Genomic DNA, 24,054 nt, shown 5'->3' on the forward strand with positions numbered 1-24,054 from the left:
TGATCTAAGAGGAAGTTATAATCTTCTTTTCGGCACATTACACTGCTCTTTCGTCTAGAATTGAAGTTCTCTAAGATTTGTGAGCATCAGAAGAAATGTCAGTGGATAACTTGTAAGTGGTCTTTGTATCTGTCGGCTATGCCATTCTTTTACACTGTTCTTGTAGGAACTAAGACCTCTAAGCTGACAGCTGGCCACGATTCCAGGAAGATGACCGATGTGGGATCCTATTGCCCTCCATAAATAACACAGCTGAAGCCAGTTCTGCAAGATCCAGCCCTGACCAACTGGTGGCCTACCAGGATAGAAGGCTATCTGAGACAAATTGGAAAACCTCTACAACTATTTTCACATAATAAAAGAATAAAACTAAACGTTTTATAACTACTATATAAACAGAAGGACTACATTTTATTTTGCACACTAAATGTTGTTTTTATGGTATTGTGCCGATACATGGGTGTGTATAGGTTAAGACTTAGGGTTGGTGTTAAAACTGTTTTGATGTTGTAATGGATTAATCTAGGAACTGAACTAGATCTGATGAGAAGTGTCAGCGCCTTACTCTGAGCAAGGCTTTCACTCACATGTTGCTACTGGTACACAAGATAAATTGAGTCTTTTCGTTTACTCCAACCTTGCACTTCCATTGCTGACCAGTAGGAGGAGAATTAAGAATGCTTTTTTAATAGGTGTGTGATGCAAACAAAATGGAAATACACCTAGAACCCACACATCACTATTGCCTCGTTTAATGTTCCTTAGGTAAATAAACCATTTAAGTTAAATGGTACATTTTTGAAAAGTGTGTGTATTTCATGCATTTTCATTGGTTCTTGGTGGTGTGAATAACATTAAAATAAAGCTACGTTATAATTAATTATATTCATTTGCCAAAATTTGACATTTCGAATTTCACCAATAGAAGCCATTGCTTTAGCAGGTTGGGTTATGATAAAATACTGATAAACATGGCCAATGTTGTTGAATAGAATAACAAGAGACTGAATAGATCTGGCTAATTTGTCCTCATTGGAGACTTTATTAAATTTAGCATCAAATATCAAATTTACAAACATGCTCAGTAGGTAAACATATTCTGTTTATTTACCTGTTGTTTAGGTAATTTCATAGTGGTTTTATCATTGCAACCTATGACAGGAGATTTAAAATAAGTTGTTTTTATTAAATCAGTCCGAGATGGTCTTAAAACGTAGTTTCATGGTGTGGTTTGATAAATATAGTTAATATGGCCTAGTTATTAATTCATTTAATTATTAATAAACTAGTCTATTATCGTTACAACTACTAGTAGGTCCTATACAGTAAGTTTTCTTAAAAACAAATGCCAAGCTAAATTATGTCTGTATAACCAAAGACTTTGAAATGAGACCCTAACACAAGTCATATTGTAAACATAAACATACATAAACCCGAATGAGGTGTAAAGAAGATTTGTTGATGTCTGTGATGTTAATGGTGGAGATTTACAGTCTGGGAGATGGTATTACTTCAACCAAAATACCGCCTGAAACTAAATCTTTTCTGAGGGTTGGCAGCAAATATAAAGTATGATATAGAACCCAGTCCAATAGGCAGGTCCTTTCATACGTATTACAATGTTTTGTTCAGTGCTCGAATTGAAGGGGGGCCCCATAAGGCATAAGGGACCCCCCTTAAGAAGTAAAAATGGACAATGGAGGGTCCCTCAGATATTTGTATTTGAGTAAAAATCATAAGGACAATTGTGATTAAAACATGCAATGGATGTTTGCTAAATTTTGTGAATTAATTTTTTCAATCAAGTTTGTTTATGGTCTAGTTGTCATGTCTCTTTAAATTTGAAACGCCCCGCCAAAAGACCGCTAAACGCAGGACAGTGAAAGAAGCCTGTTCTTCTACATAAGCCTGTTTTAAATATAATAGCATATAGTTATGCATATTATAATCAAATATATTGTGTATTTTGTATCAATTGTATATTGCGAGACTAACCCCCACCCAAAAAAAGTATTATGAGGGGGACCCCCATGGTTCAATTCGAGCGCTGGTTTTGTTTCTTTATGTATTACATTTGCCTATTTAACCCTGTATGGGTACAGAAGCTGTTTTTAATAAAGCGTTAAGTTACAATTTACCAACTCTCAGCATTGTCGAGATCAGTGTACATTGTTTGTCTCTAACAAAGCATGACGACATCCGTAAGTAACGTTACAATAATAGTATAAGATTGAAGCATTAGCATTTCCTCCTTATCTTCACATAAATGCAAACCTGAAACAATGCAGCAGTTTGTGCGTCTTTAATTCAACGCACGCACGCACGCACGCACGCACGCACGACCGCACGCACGCACGACAGAATAACGTCTCTCTCTCCATCTTCATTATAACGGTTTGGCTCCGCCCTCCTACCTGTAAATCTCCCCAACAATCTGTGGAGCAGATCTGACTGACGGGCTGCACGGATCAGCCGAGGAAAGTGGACGGGGACAGCGACATGTCATTGAGAGCGGAATAATCGCCCGAACGCCGATAATCGGTCAGGTTTTCCCATCGAGCCGAGCACGACTACAAAGAGGAGCTTGGCTCCCAGCTGAATACCATTGAAGACATTGATTTAGTTGGCGTTTATGTGCGAAATATCGATTAGACAGCGCTGAGGCGACACTGTCGCTGGATGGACGACAGAGACGTGCACAAGACGCGCGAAGAACACCTCAGATAGCCGTGTTTTTTCTCTCACAAATCCTCTAACAACAACAGAGACCGAACGAATATTTGCGTCATTTGTTTATCAAATATGGAGAAGGATGAGGGAAACCCTTCAGAATGAAAACATCAAGTCGTTATTAATGCGGATTTAAATGTCTCGCGCTGAGGGCAGCGGACGCGCGCTTTCTCCTCACGCTCTCCAGCGTTTCTCACTCAAAAACGTCGCTCAGAAATATTATTTCCACTGAACAGACGCGGACAGAGAAGCTGATCAGAAAGGAGAGGGATATTTAAAGCAATATGGCTGATGGCTGGGGTTGGGGGCGCTGGCATGAGCTCTCCAAAGCTTCTCAATGCTAGCCGTGGCAGATGGCGACGGATCCTATGGCAGCAGGAGCCCTAGAATGAGTAGTAGTAACATTTTTAATAAAAACCCGGACTCTTCTGTCTCTATATCGAAGATGGACGTGATCATCCCGTTCTCGCCAGACGTACCCTGTGACAACAATGGTCAGCGTATGTGGTGGGCTTTCCTCGCCTCATCAATGGTGACGTTTTTCGGGGGTCTCTTCATCATTCTCATGTGGAGGACCCTCAAGTACCTGTGGACTGTCTGCTGTCATTGCAAAATAAAAAAAAAGGTAATTCACATCTAGACTAAAAGTGTACACTTGGGGTTTGAGTCTCTGTTAAAAGCACTATTTGCTGGGATTAAATGGCCATGTTGTTGTCAAGGTTTTAATGGCAGGATGTCAGATGAATGTCGTTTGTGTGGCTGTAGATTGGCATCCACAGGAATGATTCATTGCTGAGAAAATACGCGGTGTTGTTCACTCTGTTCTGCGTGACAACATTGCAGCAATCAAGTGACATCTGAATAATCTACACACGATGATGCACACAGCACCGTCTTAGTGGTTCTGTGTTTGATGGAAACAGGCTTATAAATGAAAGGATTTAATTAATAAACATTTCATTTTGCCAACATATGTAGAGCCCTGAATATAGGCCCTATATGTGAATGCACACATAACATCGTTATCTAGAAACTTCCAGTGTTTATGAATGAAATATTTTGATCTGTCATTTTCTTATATAGGCTGGATGATTTTATTTGAACTTCCTTGCACCATCGGTGGTTGGTTGACTCGCTTGAGTAATTCTGTAGTTAGGGTTAAGTTGTTTACGTCTTGTGTTTCATGATAGTGTTTCTTTGGTCATCATTGTGGGTATGGAAGTAAAACAATGTGTTTGGACTGATTTACCTGCTGGTTGGTTTGATGATGGATGAGGAAAGTCCTTCAGGTTTTGACCAACAAGACGTTGACCAAGGTCTTGTGACGCCGTCCCACAAAGGGAAAAAAAATCACTTTCACGCACTTTCTCCGGATGTGTTCTCTGGACGATCTCCCTCTTGCCACAAGATCAGCGAATTCTGTAGTTGTCTTTTAAGAATCGGCTAAAAAAACACATCTCTTCTGTCAAGATCTGACCCATTGGAAACTGCTCTACTTCTTTTCTACTTTCCTATCCCCCCAAAAATAAATGAATATATAAAAGATATTCTGAGCTTCGTATACTGTGATAGACTGATACTGAGACCAATTTTACTGCACCTATTCTTTTGCTGACCATATTGTTTCTAGTGTTTTCCCCTACTTTGTAGGATGCTTTGGATAAAAGTGTATGCTAAATGTAAAGTATTTCAAATGTTGAACAAGTATTTTACCCTATAAACCGGGAATGAGATGTACATCAAAAATGATAAATCATGTTAATCAATGCATTCACATGTGCACAACATTCAAATTAACCAGCATTGTATAACAATTTTATCTTACTACTCATCATTAAAACTCAAACCAGTGCATTTTATTCTCCATGATGGTTATAGGAACACAAAAAACTATTGATAGCATTACATGAAACGTAGGATTTTTATTTATGCATACATTAGATTTAATAGCTATATGACGGATTCCATTATGCACTCAAAATTGAGTTAGTGGGGCACAATATGTCTGATTGTAACAAAAGATTGGCTTACCTTCCTCATATCTATCATCCAATGTAAATTCAAAAGTGTTATTCACTTCCCTAGAGACTAGAGAGACAATGCAGACATCAAAAAGGACTGGTTAACCAAAGCTTCATATAGGCTGCTTCATGTGGGATTTGAAGAGACAATAGCCAATGAGTTATAATTAACCACATGAGGTCTGGATTCAAACAGTCAATACTGTTTAATCCCTATTAGTATCTACTGACTGAAATGTCTGTCTGGGAAGGACTAAGAAGGCAGATTGGATGGTTTGTCATCCTTAAAAACATAGGCTGTGAATATTTTCATGTTTAAATTGTTGATGTCAATTAATTATGCCCTCTCTATGTCAGTCCCTTCCCGTTCGGATGAAATTGTGTTGAACTAGTTATTTATTTAAATGAGAAGGGTTAATGACGTCTGTGAAGTCACCAGTATTCATTACCATTTAATCACCTACATGTGCAAGCGTTCCAGCAAAGCAGCGAGTCCAGCTGAAACTGACACTGCACATCAACCTGCACCGATGGAAGTTGTTAAAACACAATCAGGTGTGTTTCAGAATCTCTTACCGTTGAATAAAACCCTCCCTGTCTTCCTTAGTGTAAAAACCCACCAATTTTGCATCGTCAGTGATTATAAATATAGGTAGTTGATAAGAATGTTGGGCCAAGTGATGTCTCACCATGTCCCGTTTCCAAGAAGAAATGAAAATGGTGTTGTGGATAATGGCTTGTGTGTTTCCTGGTGGCAGGAGAGTCCAGGGGTGACTTTGTGGAGCGGTTTTGACACACGGTTGCAAGGGGAACATGCTTGTTAGGAGCATTAAGAGTCTGAAACGTTATCTGCTGTGCAGCTGACTAGGACGGCAGCTCTTCCAGGCATGGTGTCAGTAATGGGAAGCTCGGCTGAGGCCGGCCATGTTGAGCAAGCAGGTGAGACGGAGGGCATGTCTTAGTCTTCGGCTAAAGGCTTATTTCAGGCATTTAATGCCATGCAATCTTGTTTTATTAATCCACAGCCCAGTATTTTAGAGCACTTGGTTTCGTTGTTTGTGTAGGTGATAACTGGCCCCATGGTGCTGTTGGCCAACAGCAGGTGTGGTGATTTTTTTTGTACTTTCTCTTTTCCTTGCCTGGGATTCCAGTTCAAACACATGCTTTTAAATACTGTACAACACCTACTGAGTTACATATCCGGATCAAGGAAAATAAATGTTTGGGAAATCACATTTAGAAAAAAACTGTCTGCCATTGGTTGAACAAACAGATAATTCCACCCTAAACTAACTTGCTACAGTATGCTAGGCTGGTTGAGATGCTTAGTGAAATGCTCAAATATTTTACACAACTAGGACTGTCACGATATCAGATATTCACTACACTAGTACCATTGCCAAATTCCCCGATTTTTTTTATTTTTAAGCCCCTAATGTTGTGTCAGACTTTTGGGGGGAATCTGCCTTTAAATTACTTGCTTGTCATTGCATTTTAATTTTTAACATCGAAACTATTGCACATGTCCATCCATCGGATCTACTCTGAGCTCCTCCCGAGTGACAGAGCTTCTCACCCTATCTCTAAGGGATCGCCCAGCCACCCTGCGGAGAAAGCTAATTTCGGCCGCCTGTATCCGGGATCTTGTCCTTTCGGTCATGACCCACAGCTCATGACCATAGGTGAGAGTGGGAACGTAGATTGACCGGTAAATCGAGAGCTTCGGCTTGCGGCTCAGCTCCTTCTTCACCACGACAGACCGGTACAGCGACCGCATTACTGCAGAAGCTGCACCGATCCATCTGTCAATCTCCCGTTCCATCCTTCCCTCACTCGTGAACAAGACCCCCAGATACTTGAACTCCTCCACTTGAGGCAGGAACTCTCCACCTACCTGAAGCGAGCAAGCCACCCTTTTCCGACTGAGAACCATGGCCTCAGATTTGGAGGTGCTGATTCTCATCCCAGCCGCTTTTCACTCGGCAGCAAACCGTCCCAGTGCATGCTGAAGGTCCTGTTCTGATAGGGCCAGCACGACGACATCATCCGCAAAGAGCAGAGATGAAATCGTGTGGTCCCCAAACCCAATGCCCTCCGGCCCCTGGCTGCGCCTAGAAATTCTGTCCATAAAAATTATGAACAGAACTGGCGACAAAGGGCAGCCCTGCCGGAGTCCAACATGCACCGGAAACAAGTCTGACTTACTGCCGACAATGTGAACCAAGCTCCTGCTCCGGTCGTACAGGGACCGGATAGCCCTTAGCAAAGGGTCCCGAATCCCATACTCCCGGAGCACCCTCCACAAGATTGTGCGAGGGACACAGTCGAATGCCTTCTCCAAATCCACAAAACACACGTGGATTGGTTGGGCAAACTCCCATGAACCCTCCAGCATCCTGGAGAGGGTATAGAGCTGGTCCAGTGTTCCACGACCGGGACGGAAACCACACTGTCCCTCCTGAATCCGAGGTTCTACCATCGGCCGGATTCTCCTCTCCAGCACCCTTGCATAGACTTTCCCGGGGAGGCTGAGAAGTGTGATCCCTCATAGTTCAAGCACACCCTCCGGTCCCCCTTCTTAAAAAGAGGGACCACCACCCCGGTCTGCCAGTCCAAGGGCACTGTCCCCGACCCCCACGCAATGCTGCAGAGGCAGCCAAGACAGCCCCACAACATCCAGAGACTTGAGGTACTCAGGGCGATCTTGTCCACCCCCAGTTTTTGCACATATCACGTTTGTCTAATTTGTAAAAATCTGTAGTTTTAGTATCAATATGAATGTGTCTGTAAATTTACTGCCTCTGCCAGAACGACATTGAGTGGTGAGTGAGTTTGTGACCAGACTGCTTCTCTACATATTGCCGAAGTGGAAAACAATCTTACTGAAGCAGAGTTTAATATTTATTTATATTCCTTGTTTATTTAATCTTGTTTTGCACTTTTGATCTAAATTACTCAATTTCCATGTTTTGTTTCACAAAAAATAACACGGGTGTTTTCCAAGACCCATTTCTCATTGAAATAAGCCTTTCTCTTTTCAATCCAGTTATTATGACTAGCATTTTCCATTTAAGACACCCACCAAGAGTAGTGCATGTCAAATGAGGTGTCTGGTATAAAGAGACAACAGAACATAGATACAACATTTCAAAATATGTTTTCTGATTTATAACAGAACGTCGTTTTTTTCTCATTAAGGCAAGCAGAATTACCAAGATGCCTTGTAAGTGGGTTTGTTTTGCGCCTGTGCATCCCCTCATGCTTGGCAACGTGCCGGCTGCCTTTGGGCTAACAGGCGTACAGAGCACACACCCAAAGATCAGCTGTCCCTCTCACTAACACTGTAGCACAATGTATCGAGCACAGGGTATAAGCATGTACTGTATAGATTTAGGATTAAACATAAATGTATCTGCATTGTTAGTGGAGAAATTTTGATGCTTTTCTTTGAAGGACTATTTTGTGTTGGAAGTTCAAAGGATAATTTTGTGTAAAAGTTTCATAATAATTCTGATTTTAATAAAAAAATAATCTTCTATGAGTAAATTTGACTTATTTTGGCCTATTAAGGTTTTTTTGCATCAGTACTATATGGATGTGAAATATTGATTAACTACTGTTGAAAAAAGAAAATCTGTTGTGGTACACACATGTCACAATGACTTTAGGATATTGCATTTATTAAAGAGTAAAAATAAAGTGAATACTCAATTACAGCATAGGTTTTTCAATTTCGATTTAATATGGAAAAACATACTTCTGTTAGATGTGCCGATTTATTCCTGTAGCTAATGGTGGTTACAGGTGAACGTTTTTCGCTAGTTTAAGTGGTGGCATGAGGAATACCGTTTTCCTTGGCAGATACAATTAATTATTATCAATGGAAACCTGTATAAATCAAAGATATCCAACTATTGAATTGTCACTATTAGGGATGGGTATCGTTAAGATTTTATTGATATTGTTACCGATATCGATACTGCTTATCGAAAACACATGACGTTAAAAGATGTTAAATATTTTAAGTTTCTTTATTGCAGCTGAGCTTTAGAACTGCAGTTTATAAATGCTTCTGAGCAAACAGTAAATGCCACATAAAAACACGTGTGTGTGTTCTGTAGCATACCACTTACGGCACTTAGCATGGCATAGGAGCACATAATAATGTAATTCAACATTTACTTTACATCACAATGGTTATTTGGCTGGTAGGCCGTATTTCTTTCTACTGTTTTCTAAAGTAATATATTTCTAATTATATGCGCTATTTTTTTATAATTTTACTAGCACATTTACTAAAGTAAGTATAGATACACCGTGGCCGAATTATTAAAATAATATTATAACTTGTCCTCAAATAAAGGACCGTTATTTTGATGGGTTGCCGCAAAGTGACGGAAGCTTCCGCGTAGTGAAACGCGGACGCTGAAATCTCCACAAGCGCATCCATGCCACTCTTTCGCTCATAAACACGGAAAACAAGCAAATTACACATAGATCACAGAAATCATATGGCCCTAGATATCACACATACATCGAGCAAACTTCGGCAATTCCGACATCTTTCAGGGATGGAAAATGACAGGCAACAGCCTCAAATTCGCCATTTAATACCCAAATACACAGAGATAAAACAACGCAAGTACCGATAACAGTATAATTTGTCATGAAGATTATTGATACTCTGGTATCGACCCAATTATGTACAAAAAAGTACTGGTCTTCAGTACCCATCCCTAGTTACTTTTAAGTAGGTCTTAATACCTCATCATATGTAGACTTGAAAGTTTGATGCCACTATTAGTATTTGTAGGTGTATTTGTTGTTGAATTTGAAAAAGAAAGGTTTGCTTGAGTCAGGAGAGACATTCCTTGCAATGGCTGACACCAGATCTCACTAGCTGGTCAAAACCATTAGCACATGTGAAAAGATAGCAGGATGGTCATGCTTGTAGCTCACAGAAGAGGCTGTTGTGGGCTGGTTCAGCTGCTGTTGTCTTTAAAGAGATTTGTGTGAATGTAATCTTTCTGAAGTCAAAGCCACCATTTGCTCACATCTCCGCTAACCCCTGGCTAATATTAACTGGATCACAGTAAGATGAAACGCATTTTACCTTCATATTGTTTTCAGTGAATAGTTTGCTCTAGGACAGCAGATTAACAGAGCTACATATATTTATTAAAGCCAATTTTTTATCATCTTGGGAAGTAAACACAGACACAGTCTTTGGCATTCTTTATTATTCTCAATAATTTTTTGTCATATTTATTTGGACGAGGAGAAGTTCCTGTTGTGCCTTGAGAACCTGCTCTGCTTTTTTGTATTACCCCAGCGTCTTCTTTAGTTTGTTGGAAGATGGAAATTGATTCAAAACCGAGGGGGCAGTTAGGGTCCTTCAGTTAGAGAACTATATGGACTACTGTTCAAATGTGGCCCCTGTGGCCAGCCCCTCAGCTCAGCTGGAGAAACGTTGAATTCTGATTCGTCCACATCTCAATGAGCTTAACATCATAATTGGCTCTTTGATTGGAGAGCAGTGATGCAGTGTGCAGGGGAGAGGAGAACCGAAGGCTAGAGGACGTTCTTGTGACCTTCACGGATGTGGGCTGTGCCGCAGAATCCCAGCGCTCCTCTGCGATTTGGCTGCATCTCTACCGTGTGCTTGCGAGCTAATAACAGGTTGTGCCTCTGATGGCAGGCGGCAATTTTAATAACCTGCTTGGCTCTTTGCATGCACTACAGCACATTGGTGTGATGAGAGAGAGTGCTTTTGATGTGCCTCCAAAGGTTATTCCACAAATGTCAGACTGGATACAGTGTTACTAAAGCATCTCTCAATGGCTATTTCTCAATGCTAGTAAAAGCTTTTTAAATAGTCTCATTTACGTTTTTTTACTTCTAAAATGAACAAAAGTGACATTCTTTTTTAATTCTTTAATTATTTCTGTCAAGGCTGCAAGGTAGTCTGTTTGTGGAAAAAGTAACCGTAGAGGAAAGAGGGCTCTTGAAAATTGAGACGAGTGTGTAAAATAAGCTGTCATGTGCTCTGTAAATTACGTGCGTGTAAACATCATGTACAAATGTTGTACCCTGAAACTCTAGTAGAGGGTGAGGAGTTCATTGTGTTGGGTTATAACATTTTCAGTCATTTCTGATGTTGCGACAGAAGTCAAACAATAGTTAATTAGTAAGAATTCAGATATTGTTGTTATCTTCTACATATGTGGGAAATGATACTGTCTTGCGTCAAAGCATACATTGTCCAACCCAGTATCACACTGAAGCTGGTCCACTCGAAAATTCGTGTCAGGGTCACGCTTTGCCTTCTTTAGGCGTGAACATGACACTCATTTATGGAGGTGGAGTAACGTTAGCAGTACCGGGGCGATTTTCTTAAGTTTTTTTATAATTCATGACGTGTACTGGTGCACACGGTAATTTTGTACGTTTATTACTTTGTGCGCACACTTAAGCATGTAACCCAAGCCCACACCTACACATAAACCTAACAGTTTTTTACATTATTTAATAGAGGTGCTCTGATTGATCGGTAGCTGATCATAATCGCCCGATAATCACTTTGGGAAGTATGATCGGCGGTCTCTAAAAGGCCGATCCAGAAAAGCAAATCAGATGACGCAAAATTGGCGCGACATTTATGGACTTACCTCCTCAGTTTTGCTAAACGCACACATGCGCGCTGTGGTGCCGTCTTTACAGAGTTTTTACCTTATAAAATAGTGTGTTTTTTGATAAATAACAGCTTTCAGTAAGTGGAAAAATGTCTGTCTCTGCGTTTTCTCTGTTCAGTGAGCGGCAGAAGCAGCACATATATGACCAAACCACAGCTTTCTTGCGAGTACACAGGCACCTGTCATTGTTACTGAATGGACATAAGAACATAAACATTTGATTGTAATTAGAATATTATTTTATGTCCGACAACAGAAACATTGAGTAAAAAATGAAAAGTCAAGGTCTTGCGCAACCTCTCCTCAGCTGTCAGTAACAGAGACATTTTTAAAAGCATCAAGCCTACTGCATGGACAGTAAGAAACATAAAAAATATCAGATTATCAGATGAATAATGTAATAAATTTGTTTTGATCACGGTCACTTTATAATGTGGAAGACAAAGAGTTTCTGGGACTCATGTCACAGGCTGCAATGTTTTATGAAAATATGTGGTAACACTCTCCTTGAAGCATGTATGTTTAATGCATTATAAAAGTAGTTTTAAAGCATTGTAATGCACATTTTTATGCATTGTAATGTCTTATAGATAATTGTTATTACAGTTAATACATTATAACAGTAAGCCATTCATGGTTACACTACACATTTTAAATTGGTTCTAATTCTTTTCAACTACATATAATGCATTACAACACACATTATGAATAATAATAATGCATTTGACCCTTTAATAATTCTTTATAATGCATTATACATGCATGCTTCAAGGAAAGTGTTACCAAATATGTTACTAACTAATATTCATTTGTTAACTCATGAGACTTTCTCTTCTGGTACTGAGAAAGCTTTAAATAGCTCATGTAACCGGGGATCGGTATCGGCCGATACAGCTTTCAGTGATCAAGGTTCGGTGATCGGCTCCAAAAATCCTGATCGGAGAACCCCTATTATTTAATATAAAACACTCCGCATAACATGCACATACAGCTACAGATGCTATTTATTCAAAAAGTGCAATTATTCCAAGCGTTTTCTAGACCAAAGATCCCCCTCTCTGTCCGCTGTAAAATTGTTTCTGGTTGTGTACAATTTCAGAAATTACTGCTGGAACGTCAACTTCAATTGTTTGACTGGTTGCGTCATTATGTTCGCTTACATTATGAAATGGCATTTGCTGTCCTGTAGGGCTGGGTGATGTGTTTAATTTTTTTATCAATAATCGACTTTGAAATCATCGCAATGTTTCCTTGAGAGTGGTCGTCTGCGATTTAAACCTACTGTGTATGATATCGTATCGCTATAGAGCACATGGAATGCAACGCTACCTGTTCGTTATGTTTAATACTGTTTTTGGTTAATGGTCGTGGCAGACTTCTATTTGTTTGTGGCGTGTTTTTTCAAACATTGGGAGGTGGGGAGGTTTGGGGTAGGAGGTGGGGTACAAGGTTAAGTAGGAGATTAAGTAAAAATAATACTTATAAATCAAATCGTTTCCGTTTTGCAAGTGCAATGAACTGAGCATGTCAAGTTCACGCCTAAAGGATGCAAAGCTCGATACTAATTACGTTAACATGTGCATCAATAATGCGATTATTTCCAATAATCAGAGTAAGGACTTAATCGCAGTAACATGTTTACATGACATGAGAACACCTCTTGTCTCCAGTTTACATGGAAGTTTAAGATTAAAATCGGCGTACACATATGTTACTTCGATGATGAATTAAATTCGATCCCAGGGATTGCACATACCCAAGTATAAATGTATAGTATATTGCCATGTAAGTCGCTTTGGATAAAAGCGTCTGCCAAATGTGTAAATGTCCTTTCGGCCTGAAGCACCCATGTGCGTTGTCTTCTTTGGGTTCGTGAAGTTTCATGAACCATCTTCACAGCTGTCCAGATTGGATAGCGGCAGAGTAAAGGATTAGAGTCCATGGCAGTCCTCAGTCAAACCTTCTGAAGCCCTTACGATCTGCTAAACTTGGGTCAGTGACGCAAAACCATTCTCCCACACAAACATTCCAGCACACACACTCTTAGACGCACATTTTAACTAACATGCTGAATTCAAACAGGCCTTTCCGAAGGTACTGTTACTGACATGTATTTTGCTTTTTAGGGGTTTTTTATCTTCTCTTCTCTCTGCCTACAATCAACTGCTTATTTTCAGTGTTTTTGTATGGAGTAATATGGAATATTAAGTTATATGGAAATGTGAAACCCAGTTAGTACTACAAACTGCGATGCAGATAAGAAGTAGTGGGGTTTAAAAATCGGACCTACGTTTGTCAAACTCATGTCGGACTAAAGCAAGTATACATATATATATTTTTGATGGGTTATTGATGTTTGATGTGAATGACACCCCTTTTTCTTTGTTTATTAAAATGTTTACGAAATTAAATGTTTTCAGACTGTGAATTTATAATTTATTATTGTAGTGGAGTAGGCGGGGCGAGACAGTGATTCGAGACCAGTGAGTAATTGTTAATGAGCGCCAGCTGTGCGCGCACCGGTCTCGTATCAAGTAGGAGATTGGGAGCATATAAGAGAACGAGCGACCGGACCGTCGATGAGAGAGGACCGGGCCCGAACATTTTTATGTTTGTATTTATGTTTTATTCGCTGGAAGTCGTCTGTGAGGGGCTGCCGGCTGGCTTTTTACTTTGTTATTATTTTGATTAAATGTTTAAACGTCTTCCGGTTCCCATTTCCTTTCTTCCTTTTAATGAACCTTGTTACAATTATTTATTACATACTATCCTGGGTTTATTTATACAGCCGTACTGCTGTCTGGCGCCCAAACAACTAGGCTTAAACAGACATTGAATCTAAGTTTTTTTTTTAGCTTGTGGCATCATGTCTTTAAGTGTCCTATGACAGAGGGTGATCAATCACATAAGCGCCCCCATTGGCTAGTGGTTAAAACTGCACAGTGCACACTAATATGCGGGAGGCCGTTTAACGTCAATTTATTTTGGGCAGCCACCGTTACAGCATGCAACTTTCATTAAAGATTTAAGACCATTGTGCTATACTGAATAATCATACATATACTCCTATGTTACCAAGAACTACTCAGAGGTCATGAGATACCTGTTACCTTCATAGATAGGCTCCAAATCCCTTTTAAATCACATTCAGCAGCACATTCTGATATCATTCTGGTCCGGGCTGGTCCGCACCAGTAGGCTTGTTAACATTCAACCTCTCTTGCACATTTTGAGTGCAAAATTCATTTGGTTCACTTTAGCTCTGCGTGAGTGTGAAGACTCACAGTTCTGTGGTAATGCATAAAATGCAAGTGTTTCCAGCCTCTGTAATTCTACTTAGATTCAGGCTGTCAGCACCATGGAGAGCTCAGTGGAAGAGTTTCAGCAGCAGAAATCCAGCTAGTGAATGGTTTACTTGTGAAACACATCTGCTTTACTGGGAGGTGTATGGAGACGTTTGGAATGAGTGTCGTGCTGAACATCTGAGCTTGTGGTAAACAAGCAAATGAAAATAGTGGCGATGGGTTTTATTGAAAGCACACATCTGTTTGCTCTGAATGAATGCAGCTGCGACCTCGTCAGCTGTGGAAGAGTGTCATGTTGAAATGTATTGGATATAAATGGGCAGCAAATGACTGCGTCAAAGCATGGATTCAGAAGACCGGTCTGTCAGGCATTTATACTTGCCCAGTTACAGTTTGGAATTTTTGGACATGTGGCCGTTTTCAAATGTTTACATGCACAGCTGGTAATGTTTCCGTTGTGAATTATATCATGCAGATGCCACTATTTGATTGCTGTTTTCTTGAGAAATAGACTTCTTGTATTATTTTTAAACCTTTAGTGTATGCATGTGGAATCAAGAAGCGTGTGTTACGTATTATAAGATCCGTGCATCTCTTAAAGGGGCAGCAGCATAATAAACGCCTCAGTTTTGTTCATCAAACAACAAATACACTCACTGCTCTTCACTGATTAAATTTGAACTTTAGTAAGGTTAAATCAATATTATATTGAATACAGTGAAGATTATAAAATATAAAGTACCTGATAGCTACTACTATAAGAGCAACCTTAAACACCTGAAATGCACTGATTATTTGTTTGTTTGCTTTATACATTTATCTGTGCAATTGCACATACTTTGATCATTTGATATTATTTTATTACTTACTGATTAGTTGTCTTAAAATTATTTTAAATTTTGATTAATAGTTTTTATGGTTTCATACCCTTATCTATAAAAAATTCATAGGTAAAAAAACAAACAAATAACTAGGCATTGTTTAATACTTTTTTGATGTGGTGCCAGTGAAAATTTTGGCCAGTAGAAAGAATCCTTAGCGTTGAGCCTTGCATCTGCCCTTGGGTGTCTTTGCATTGCTGGCATTGCGTGATATGCATTTGAAAACACCCTGTACATTGTAGTGTCTGGATCAAGCCATTCAACCTCTCACTCCCTTTTGTCTAGGTATTAAGATAACATCTTCAAAGACCAAAGGAAACCTAGCTCCATGGGGTCTGGTTTTAGGTTGAACTCTCACAGAGAGTGTTATAACCATTTGGTTCCTCTGTTGGATATTTACGACTCCTTCGCTTCAAAGCATTGTTGATAAGTCTCTGTCTCATCTCTTACTTAAGACATGAGACCAAGCAGAGAAACTTCTCTGACAAATAGGAACTTATTTGATTTAAACTATTCTTCTCTGTAAATGTATCTAAATGTCTAGGTTGTGTGTTGTCGCTCGTGCTATGTATTTGTTAGATATGCAAGTTTTGATTCAGGGTTCATTTGACGTATTCATACGTTCACAGTTCAATGCCTTGCATGTTTCATATGTAACTACACATCTTTGAATTCCCTATATGATGAGCTATGTTATAAAAAACATAGCACACATCATACTATGCCCATAACTAAGTTTAGGTATTAAACGCAAACTGACCAAACTGTCAGAGCTATGCAAATGAGGTGCCATGAGAAACAAAGGATCTTTCTTAGGCCCCCTTTTCACTTTCATGGCATTGGCCCGCAGACCATCTGGGGGCAGGGCAGGTATGCATTTAAAACACCATCACCGAACCATGTTTCAGGGTGGACTTTTGGAATCGCAAAGGAAAAGAAAGAGGACGAGAAGACATTCCAAGGGACTCCCCTCTGGGGAGTCCGTTTAGGCCATGGAACTTTGGACTCAGAACCCAAACTCAGCGTTTCAACAGGACTGCATTCTGAAACCATTCAAGATTTCCATCAACGCGCATACAGATATTGGTCCAACAACAATATTGCAAGTATCCGTTTCTAAATATAGATTAGCTGCGTTAAGATCGTGCCTCTTTGTTAAAGATGATTTTAATGGTTTTCAGACATGTTTTACCTGCCTCGCGGCCATGCCCTCTCACTTTCTCTCTCTCTCTCTCTGCGCATCCTAGCGCATTTGTGTTTCATGTATTTGTTTGTCTTCATTTTGTTTACCATGTAGAGTAGAGTTTAATAAAAACCCATAAAGGCATTTGTGATGGGTTCTCTTTGTTCACGCTCACAAACTTGGTCACTTAAACTGTGTTTCGATCTATGCTACCTCTGCTCTTAAATTTTGTTTGGTAAAGTCACGTTACTTATGGTCATGAGATAACGTTAGTGTATAAATCATTGATGCATTTGCTGGACGAATACATATAGGATTTGTATCACTATACTGCTAATCAGAATTGTAAAATATGTATGTGTAATGACGATTATTATACATATTTGCCTTTGAGCTAAACTAATTCCTTGACTGAATTTGACGTTTTAACAACTCATTTCATATATGTTTGATCTTGATAGATCTGGTGGAGAATCTTATTTGATGAGTAAACTCATCCGTAATTTAACAAGCAGCTAAAAACGCTACATAAATTGGTGGAGAATGCGGGCACAGTTTTAAACCTTGTTTTGTGAGCAGAACTCAGTGATTATTCATGTGTGTTTTTTTATGTGTGTTTATTGAAACCAGATACTCTGTTAAATTGCACTTTGATATGTATGAATGAAGGTGGGGACCCGCCCACCTATCCTTAGCAGACTCTTGAGCTTCTCGCAAAGAAAACCTCAAACTCTGTTAAAGATTTCGTGACAGCATAAAGACGAAGAAATCTCTTTATAGCGCACTGTATTATTATTTTACCGCCTAAATTGAGCGAAGAAATCCTCTTTTAGAGCGAAGAAGACAGAGTGAGCGATGTTCCTCCCTCATCTTACCAAAGGCCTTATTTTTAATGCATAGCTTTAGGTGTTACTGATGTGAATTCCAGTGCTAATGAACTAAGCTATTGCGCTCCCTGGGGTGAACAATCAGTGTAGCTAGCTGATAATGTTTCTCCCATTCGCTTAACCCAGCAGATTTTATAAGTAAATAACTCCGGGTCAGTTTTACTGTTTAAAGGGGGGTTTAACAAGAATCCCGACCAAGTACACAAATAACTTTCAGGACGGCGAAGAAATCCCGTTAGTCAGTTAAAGTGTAGTATTGTGTGTTTTTGTTTTATGTTACGGTCGGCGAAGAATCCCGACCAAGTACACAAATAACTTTCAGGACGGCGAAGAAATCCCGTTAGTCAGTTAAAGTGTAGTATTGTGTGTTTATTGTTTGTGTAGGTTGAAAAGCCATGTACCCGTGTTCAGTAAACTGACACGAGCCATTAGACACGCGATTAAATTACACTCGTCGCCATAGAAACTGTGCGTAAACGCAAGTGTAATTCCACACAGAGTTGTGGAACCGGAAGTCCGGCAGAAGACGTTTAACCTTCTACTAACACTAGAGGTCAGTTTGTCTTAAAGTGTCTTAACACTTCTCCCTTTTGTTTGGGCAACGCTAGGTGTGAAGTCTCAGCCAGTCTCTCCTTTTGTTTGATTTTATGATTTCATTATTCTGCTATTTTACGGTTCACTGTATTTGAGAATATTTATTATTTGTTGTTATATACAAACTATAATAATAATTAATATTATTCCACTTTGTTTTGACGATTTGATTTTTCTTTATTTGAATCAGGGTTGCTAACATTCTCTTCCTTGCAGTTAGAATTGTATTTGATAATACTTGAATTTTAATTAAACCAACTTAATTGAATTTAAACTTTGATCAAAACAATCAGATTGCACTCTTTAAGGTGTTTGGGATTAACTCCCAAGTGAAGAAGAAACCCTCTTTCTCTATTCTAACCTCTCTTTCTCTTGATTTATGTGGTTTTGTTTTTCTTCTTATCAGAGACTGAACCTGTCTGAACGTCAGTAAAATTTTTGGTAATTATGTTGATGAATCGAATAGCCTAAGTCACAGAATGACCTCATAGGTAAAACTCTTCAGCAACGTTTTTCATTATTTTCCTGTGTTCACCCACACAATTATCCGTCCCCGCCTTCACGGCTAGGATAATAAGCGTTTAGTTTGCGTCACTAACTGACCAACTCAGTTAAGCATTCAACACATAGCCCAAATATTTAGCTCAGTAGATCTGTACGGACTTGCATCTTGCTGTTTGTGCCTTTCTCTCTCCCCTGTGTCTCAATTTGTCCAGACCATCCCATCCTGTCACCTGCCAGTCCAGCTAGAGACCAGGCAAAGCGCTGCAATGGACTCCTGCCTGGGACCAACATCGGCACACGGCAACTGCGCTGAGAGCAGTTGGTCGGACGACCTAATCCGGCGAATGGACCACGATCTGAACCAGAGCTACAACTACAGAGAGCCAAGAACTCATCTGAAGTGCACAGCCAGGATCATCGGTGACCACGCCCCCGACCAGATCGTCCTAATAGAGGCAGAAGCACCTGCAGAACCGCCCAGACCAGCTGGACCTGCTAACGACAGAGGATGAAGAGGACCAGGAGCTACAGGAGGAGATGAAAAGCTACAAGAGTCCTTAGCAACACAGACTGAGCAAAGAGAGCTATTGGAGCAGACGCCAGAGAGGAGCTGGTAGGAAAACTCCAAGATGCAGAAGCTCTCTATAATGGCCCCGGCAGACAGCAACCCAATGCCACGGCCAAGGCCTATAAAGGCCCTCTGCAAGCAGTCCATGCTGAAGTCCAAGCCATGACTCAGCAACGGAATCAAAATGAACTGAACTTAGCTTGCAGACTACAGTGTGAACAGACAGGTGAATGCAACAGATTCTCCCCTGTCGTGTCCCCCAGCTAAAAGCCCAAAGCTCCGAAAAGGGGGGTGGGTGAAACCCCACTGTTCACACCTTTCTAGCCAGCAAACACAGAGGGGTGGGGCAGGAACAATCCAGAAGAACCTGCAGACACACACGCTGCATGGCCCCACAGACCCCAGCAAGCTGGCCAGAAACATGACAGCTGTCACCACTAAATGCTGTCACCATGAACACTGCAGGAGGCCACAACAAATGCCTACCTGCAAAACATTGACTCTCAGTCATTAACACTGCCCATTGTGATCACAAGAGACAGATCACCTGCTTAGGATCACCTCCAGCCAAGAGGACCACAGCATCCTATGCCAGCAGTCAGATACTGTCAAAGCGGATTTCAGCAGCTACAACACATCTGCTACAGCCAGCATGTGAGCCTATGTCAGACGACAGAACCGGCCAAAAGGGAAGAAGACTTCAAAGCAAAACTCTTCTCCCTCAGAAATCCGCATCACACTTTGAGTCACAACCCAAGCGCTACAGCCTTCTTCCGCCACGATCACTTGATATCTGCGGAACTACAGAGAACATAGCGCCGCCTCCATAAAGACTGTGTAAATCCTGCCTATCTCTGCACATCACAAAGAACTGACTATGGAGAGTCCACCACAGTAGCAGATCTTCAGCAGAGACTCAGCAGATGTTACAGCCTGCCGGGAACAGCCAAGCACCAGACAGGATGCCCTGAGACAACACAGTGTCACCACTTTCTTCGAACTCGTAAGACGGCGCCCTGTGGAAACCCAGCTGGCAACCTAGGAGCCACTGACCCGTTCTGGCCCAACAGTCATTTTAGGAATTCATCTCAACACCATGGATGACACCTCCCCAGAGAGCAAAAGAACAGTGCAACTACGTCTGAGACAGCAGAGATCCTGGGGACATCAAAGGAGCTGATTCCACAAGAAACCTCAACAGGAGGATTTAAAGTCCAAATCAGACTCTTTTTGACCACAAGTGGCATGTGAAACAAACAACCCTTTTGAATGCCCTCCGTCTGAGAAAAATGTCCAGATCTCTGTAACCTGCTGGTCGACCACAGAGACAGTCATCCTATTACAAGATGAACATGGCACCCTACAGGAACCATGGGCAGATATCTCAGACATCAGCTTTACACTGTTCACACTCTCTCTCCAACAACACCAGTTTCAGACATTTCCTCTTCTGTCAAGTGCGCGCAGTTTCCATTGGACTTATGCCTGTCAACCACAGCAACGGCCCAGGACACCTGTGCCTTGAACTTGAAAGGGAATAACCAATGCTGAACCTGCTACTTCCTGGTTCTCGCTAATCTCACAGCCCCATGGGGGGCCCTCTCAAGTGCGAGAACATTCTACGATCTACTAGAACAGCCCAGAGTTTTGCACTCTGGTGAATAAATTAGACTGTTGTACCTGCATTCACCAAAAGGGGTCACTGTTCAGCTCAACACACAGTGTGACCAAGCCTTCAAACACACATATTCAAGGGAATACGTGGAGCATGGCCCACTCTGGAAGCCACACCCCCTTTTTACTGAATAAGTCAGCTTTTTGCAGCATGCATACTGTACAAGTGAGTACAGTTACCAAAGATTTTGAACAATGTCTTTATGAAGAGCATGACAGCGGATTACCAGTCCAAGGAGATGGACCACGCCCTGCACCTGCCATCAACGGCCAGTGCTACAGCTGCTCGTCACAAAGACAATGATGCAGAACCAATGTCAACTATGTGGCCCCACTCACAGAACCACATGACATTACATCCCAAGCTAGCTGCATCCTGGGCTACACAGGACACCACCTACAAGGTTCGTGAAATGTTAAAAGAACTGCCCACTCATGTAAACGAGCGCTCAAGACGGTGCCATGTACACACCAAATGGCACCTGCGCTTCACCACATGCCTGATTTACCCTTGCTGAACGGACTTGCCAAACACTGCCTTAACACTGGTCTAAACTGACAGCGTGACCAGAACGAAAGGAGGGTAACCAAGCACCAGCAGAACATGGCTCTTACCACAGCCTGAGTTCAGACAGCACCACCACAACATCGCCAGGGCCAGCAATGAGACCCCAACCTTGTCCTACACCGCTCACCAGTACTTCAATGAAAGACCCCGGAGTGTGACACCAGCCTTTGCCCAGCAATCACTGCAGAACATGTGAAGGCCAGAGAGCATGCTGCACCCGGCAAGATTCACAAGAGGAAAGTGAAGTGAGTAACAAGATTTGGTATCATAACTTTGCCCAGCTACTTGAGACGGTTGGGGATATGTAGACAACACCCCTCCCCATGACACAGGACTACAGGCATTTGCGTGGAAGCCAACATTCCATCCCACCTGCTGCTTCATCCATGACTGCTGCGGTGCATCTCTGTGGAGACAGGACACACCCTAACCAACCTGTTGCCAGAACCAGCAAACAGGTGCAGGGGTGCTCTCCCTTGATGTCTAAGCAGGATCGAAAAGATGAAAGGTACCCAATTTAAGCCAATGCCTGACCACTCGGGAGCATTCTCTGCCTGTATGTCGAGATCCTGTGGACCAATAGGAACCTCCAGTGATCCCACCATCATGATCCAACTATCCATCGTCAGCTGAAGTTTACATTCGCACTTCCTCTTCCGAAAGGGGGGATATGTAGTGTCTGGATCAAGCCATTCAACCTCTCACTCCCTTTTGTCTAGGTATTAAGATAACATCTTCAAAGACCAAAGGAAACCTAGCTCCATGGGGTCTGGTTTTAGGTTGAACTCTCACAGAGAGTGTTATAACCATTTGGTTCCTCTGTTGGATATTTACGACTCCTTCGCTTCAAAGCATTGTTGATAAGTCTCTGTCTCATCTCTTACTTAAGACATGAGACCAAGCAGAGAAACTTCTCTGACAAATAGGAACTTATTTGATTTAAACTATTCTTCTCTGTAAATGTATCTAAATGTCTAGGTTGTGTGTTGTCGCTCGTGCTATGTATTTGTTAGATATGCAAGTTTTGATTCAGGGTTCATTTGACGTATTCATACGTTCACAGTTCAATGCCTTGCATGTTTCATATGTAACTACACATCTTTGAATTCCCTATATGATGAGCTATGTTATAAAAAACATAGCACACATCATACTATGCCCATAACTAAGTTTAGGTATTAAACGCAAACTGACCAAACTGTCAGAGCTATGCAAATGAGGTGCCATGAGAAACAAAGGATCTTTCTTAGGCCCCCTTTTCACTTTCATGGCATTGGCCCGCAGACCATCTGGGGGCAGGGCAGGTATGCATTTAAAACACCATCACCGAACCATGTTTCAGGGTGGACTTTTGGAATCGCAAAGGAAAAGAAAGAGGACGAGAAGACATTCCAAGGGACTCCCCTCTGGGGAGTCCGTTTAGGCCATGGAACTTTGGACTCAGAACCCAAACTCAGCGTTTCAACAGGACTGCATTCTGAAACCATTCAAGATTTCCATCAACGCGCATACAGATATTGGTCCAACAACAATATTGCAAGTATCCGTTTCTAAATATAGATTAGCTGCGTTAAGATCGTGCCTCTTTGTTAAAGATGATTTTAATGGTTTTCAGACATGTTTTACCTGCCTCGCGGCCATGCCCTCTCACTTTCTCTCTCTCTCTCTCTGCGCATCCTAGCGCATTTGTGTTTCATGTATTTGTTTGTCTTCATTTCGTTTACCATGTAGAGTAGAGTTTAATAAAAACCCATAAAGGCATTTGTGATGGGTTCTCTTTGTTCACGCTCACAAACTTGGTCACTTAAACTGTGTTTCGATCTATGCTACCTCTGCTCTTAAATTTTGTTTGGTAAAGTCACGTTACTTATGGTCATGAGATAACGTTAGTGTATAAATCATTGATGCATTTGCTGGACGAATACATATAGGATTTGTATCACTATACTGCTAATCAGAATTGTAAAATATGTATGTGTAATGACGATTATTATACATATTTGCCTTTGAGCTAAACTAATTCCTTGACTGAATTTGACGTTTTAACAACTCATTTCATATATGTTTGATCTTGATAGATCTGGTGGAGAATCTTATTTGATGAGTAAACTCATCCGTAATTTAACAAGCAGCTAAAAACGCTACAACATTGAGGAGGATTTGGCATTCTATATTACATGGATGTAATTGGATTTGCTAATTCCGGTTTGCTTTGTAGGGTGGAGGAGCACAGCTGCTTTGCTGAGCATTGTCTCAAAGCAGTACAACCATAGAGAGATGAGAACTGGCACACGCTCGAAAAGCCCAGCTTGGCCTCCCCCACCCTCTTTTTCTCCTTCTTCTATTCATTCCAGCTTCAAGTAGCTTCTTCCAACATGGTCTTTCTCAATCCTCTTTATCATGACTACAGAAACATAAACGCAGATTCACCACATTAATACTGGCCA

General features: G+C 41.0%; 1 protein-coding gene across 12 annotated transcripts in view; it reads left to right on the forward strand.

The window, feature by feature from the left end:
- Positions 1-2,400: 2,400 nt before the first annotated feature.
- kcnma1a (potassium large conductance calcium-activated channel, subfamily M, alpha member 1a) overlaps positions 2,401-24,054 on the forward strand; it is a 158,676-nt gene continuing 137,022 nt past the window's right edge. For 5 of the 12 annotated variants that reach the window (XM_056760389.1, XM_056760393.1, XM_056760387.1 and 2 more), the window contains exon 1: positions 2,407-3,355. In XM_056760389.1, coding sequence (XP_056616367.1) covers positions 3,068-3,355 — 288 coding nt within the window. In that variant the 5' untranslated portion in view covers positions 2,407-3,067. Of the gene's footprint in view, positions 3,356-24,054 lie in introns of all 12 variants that reach the window. The other 7 variants (XM_056760386.1, XM_056760391.1, XM_056760384.1 and 4 more) reach the window with 5 other exon arrangements.

This window comes from Triplophysa dalaica, chromosome 11, assembly GCF_015846415.1.
Source record: "Triplophysa dalaica isolate WHDGS20190420 chromosome 11, ASM1584641v1, whole genome shotgun sequence".
In the NCBI taxonomy this organism is placed as follows: domain Eukaryota; kingdom Metazoa; phylum Chordata; class Actinopteri; order Cypriniformes; family Nemacheilidae; genus Triplophysa; species Triplophysa dalaica.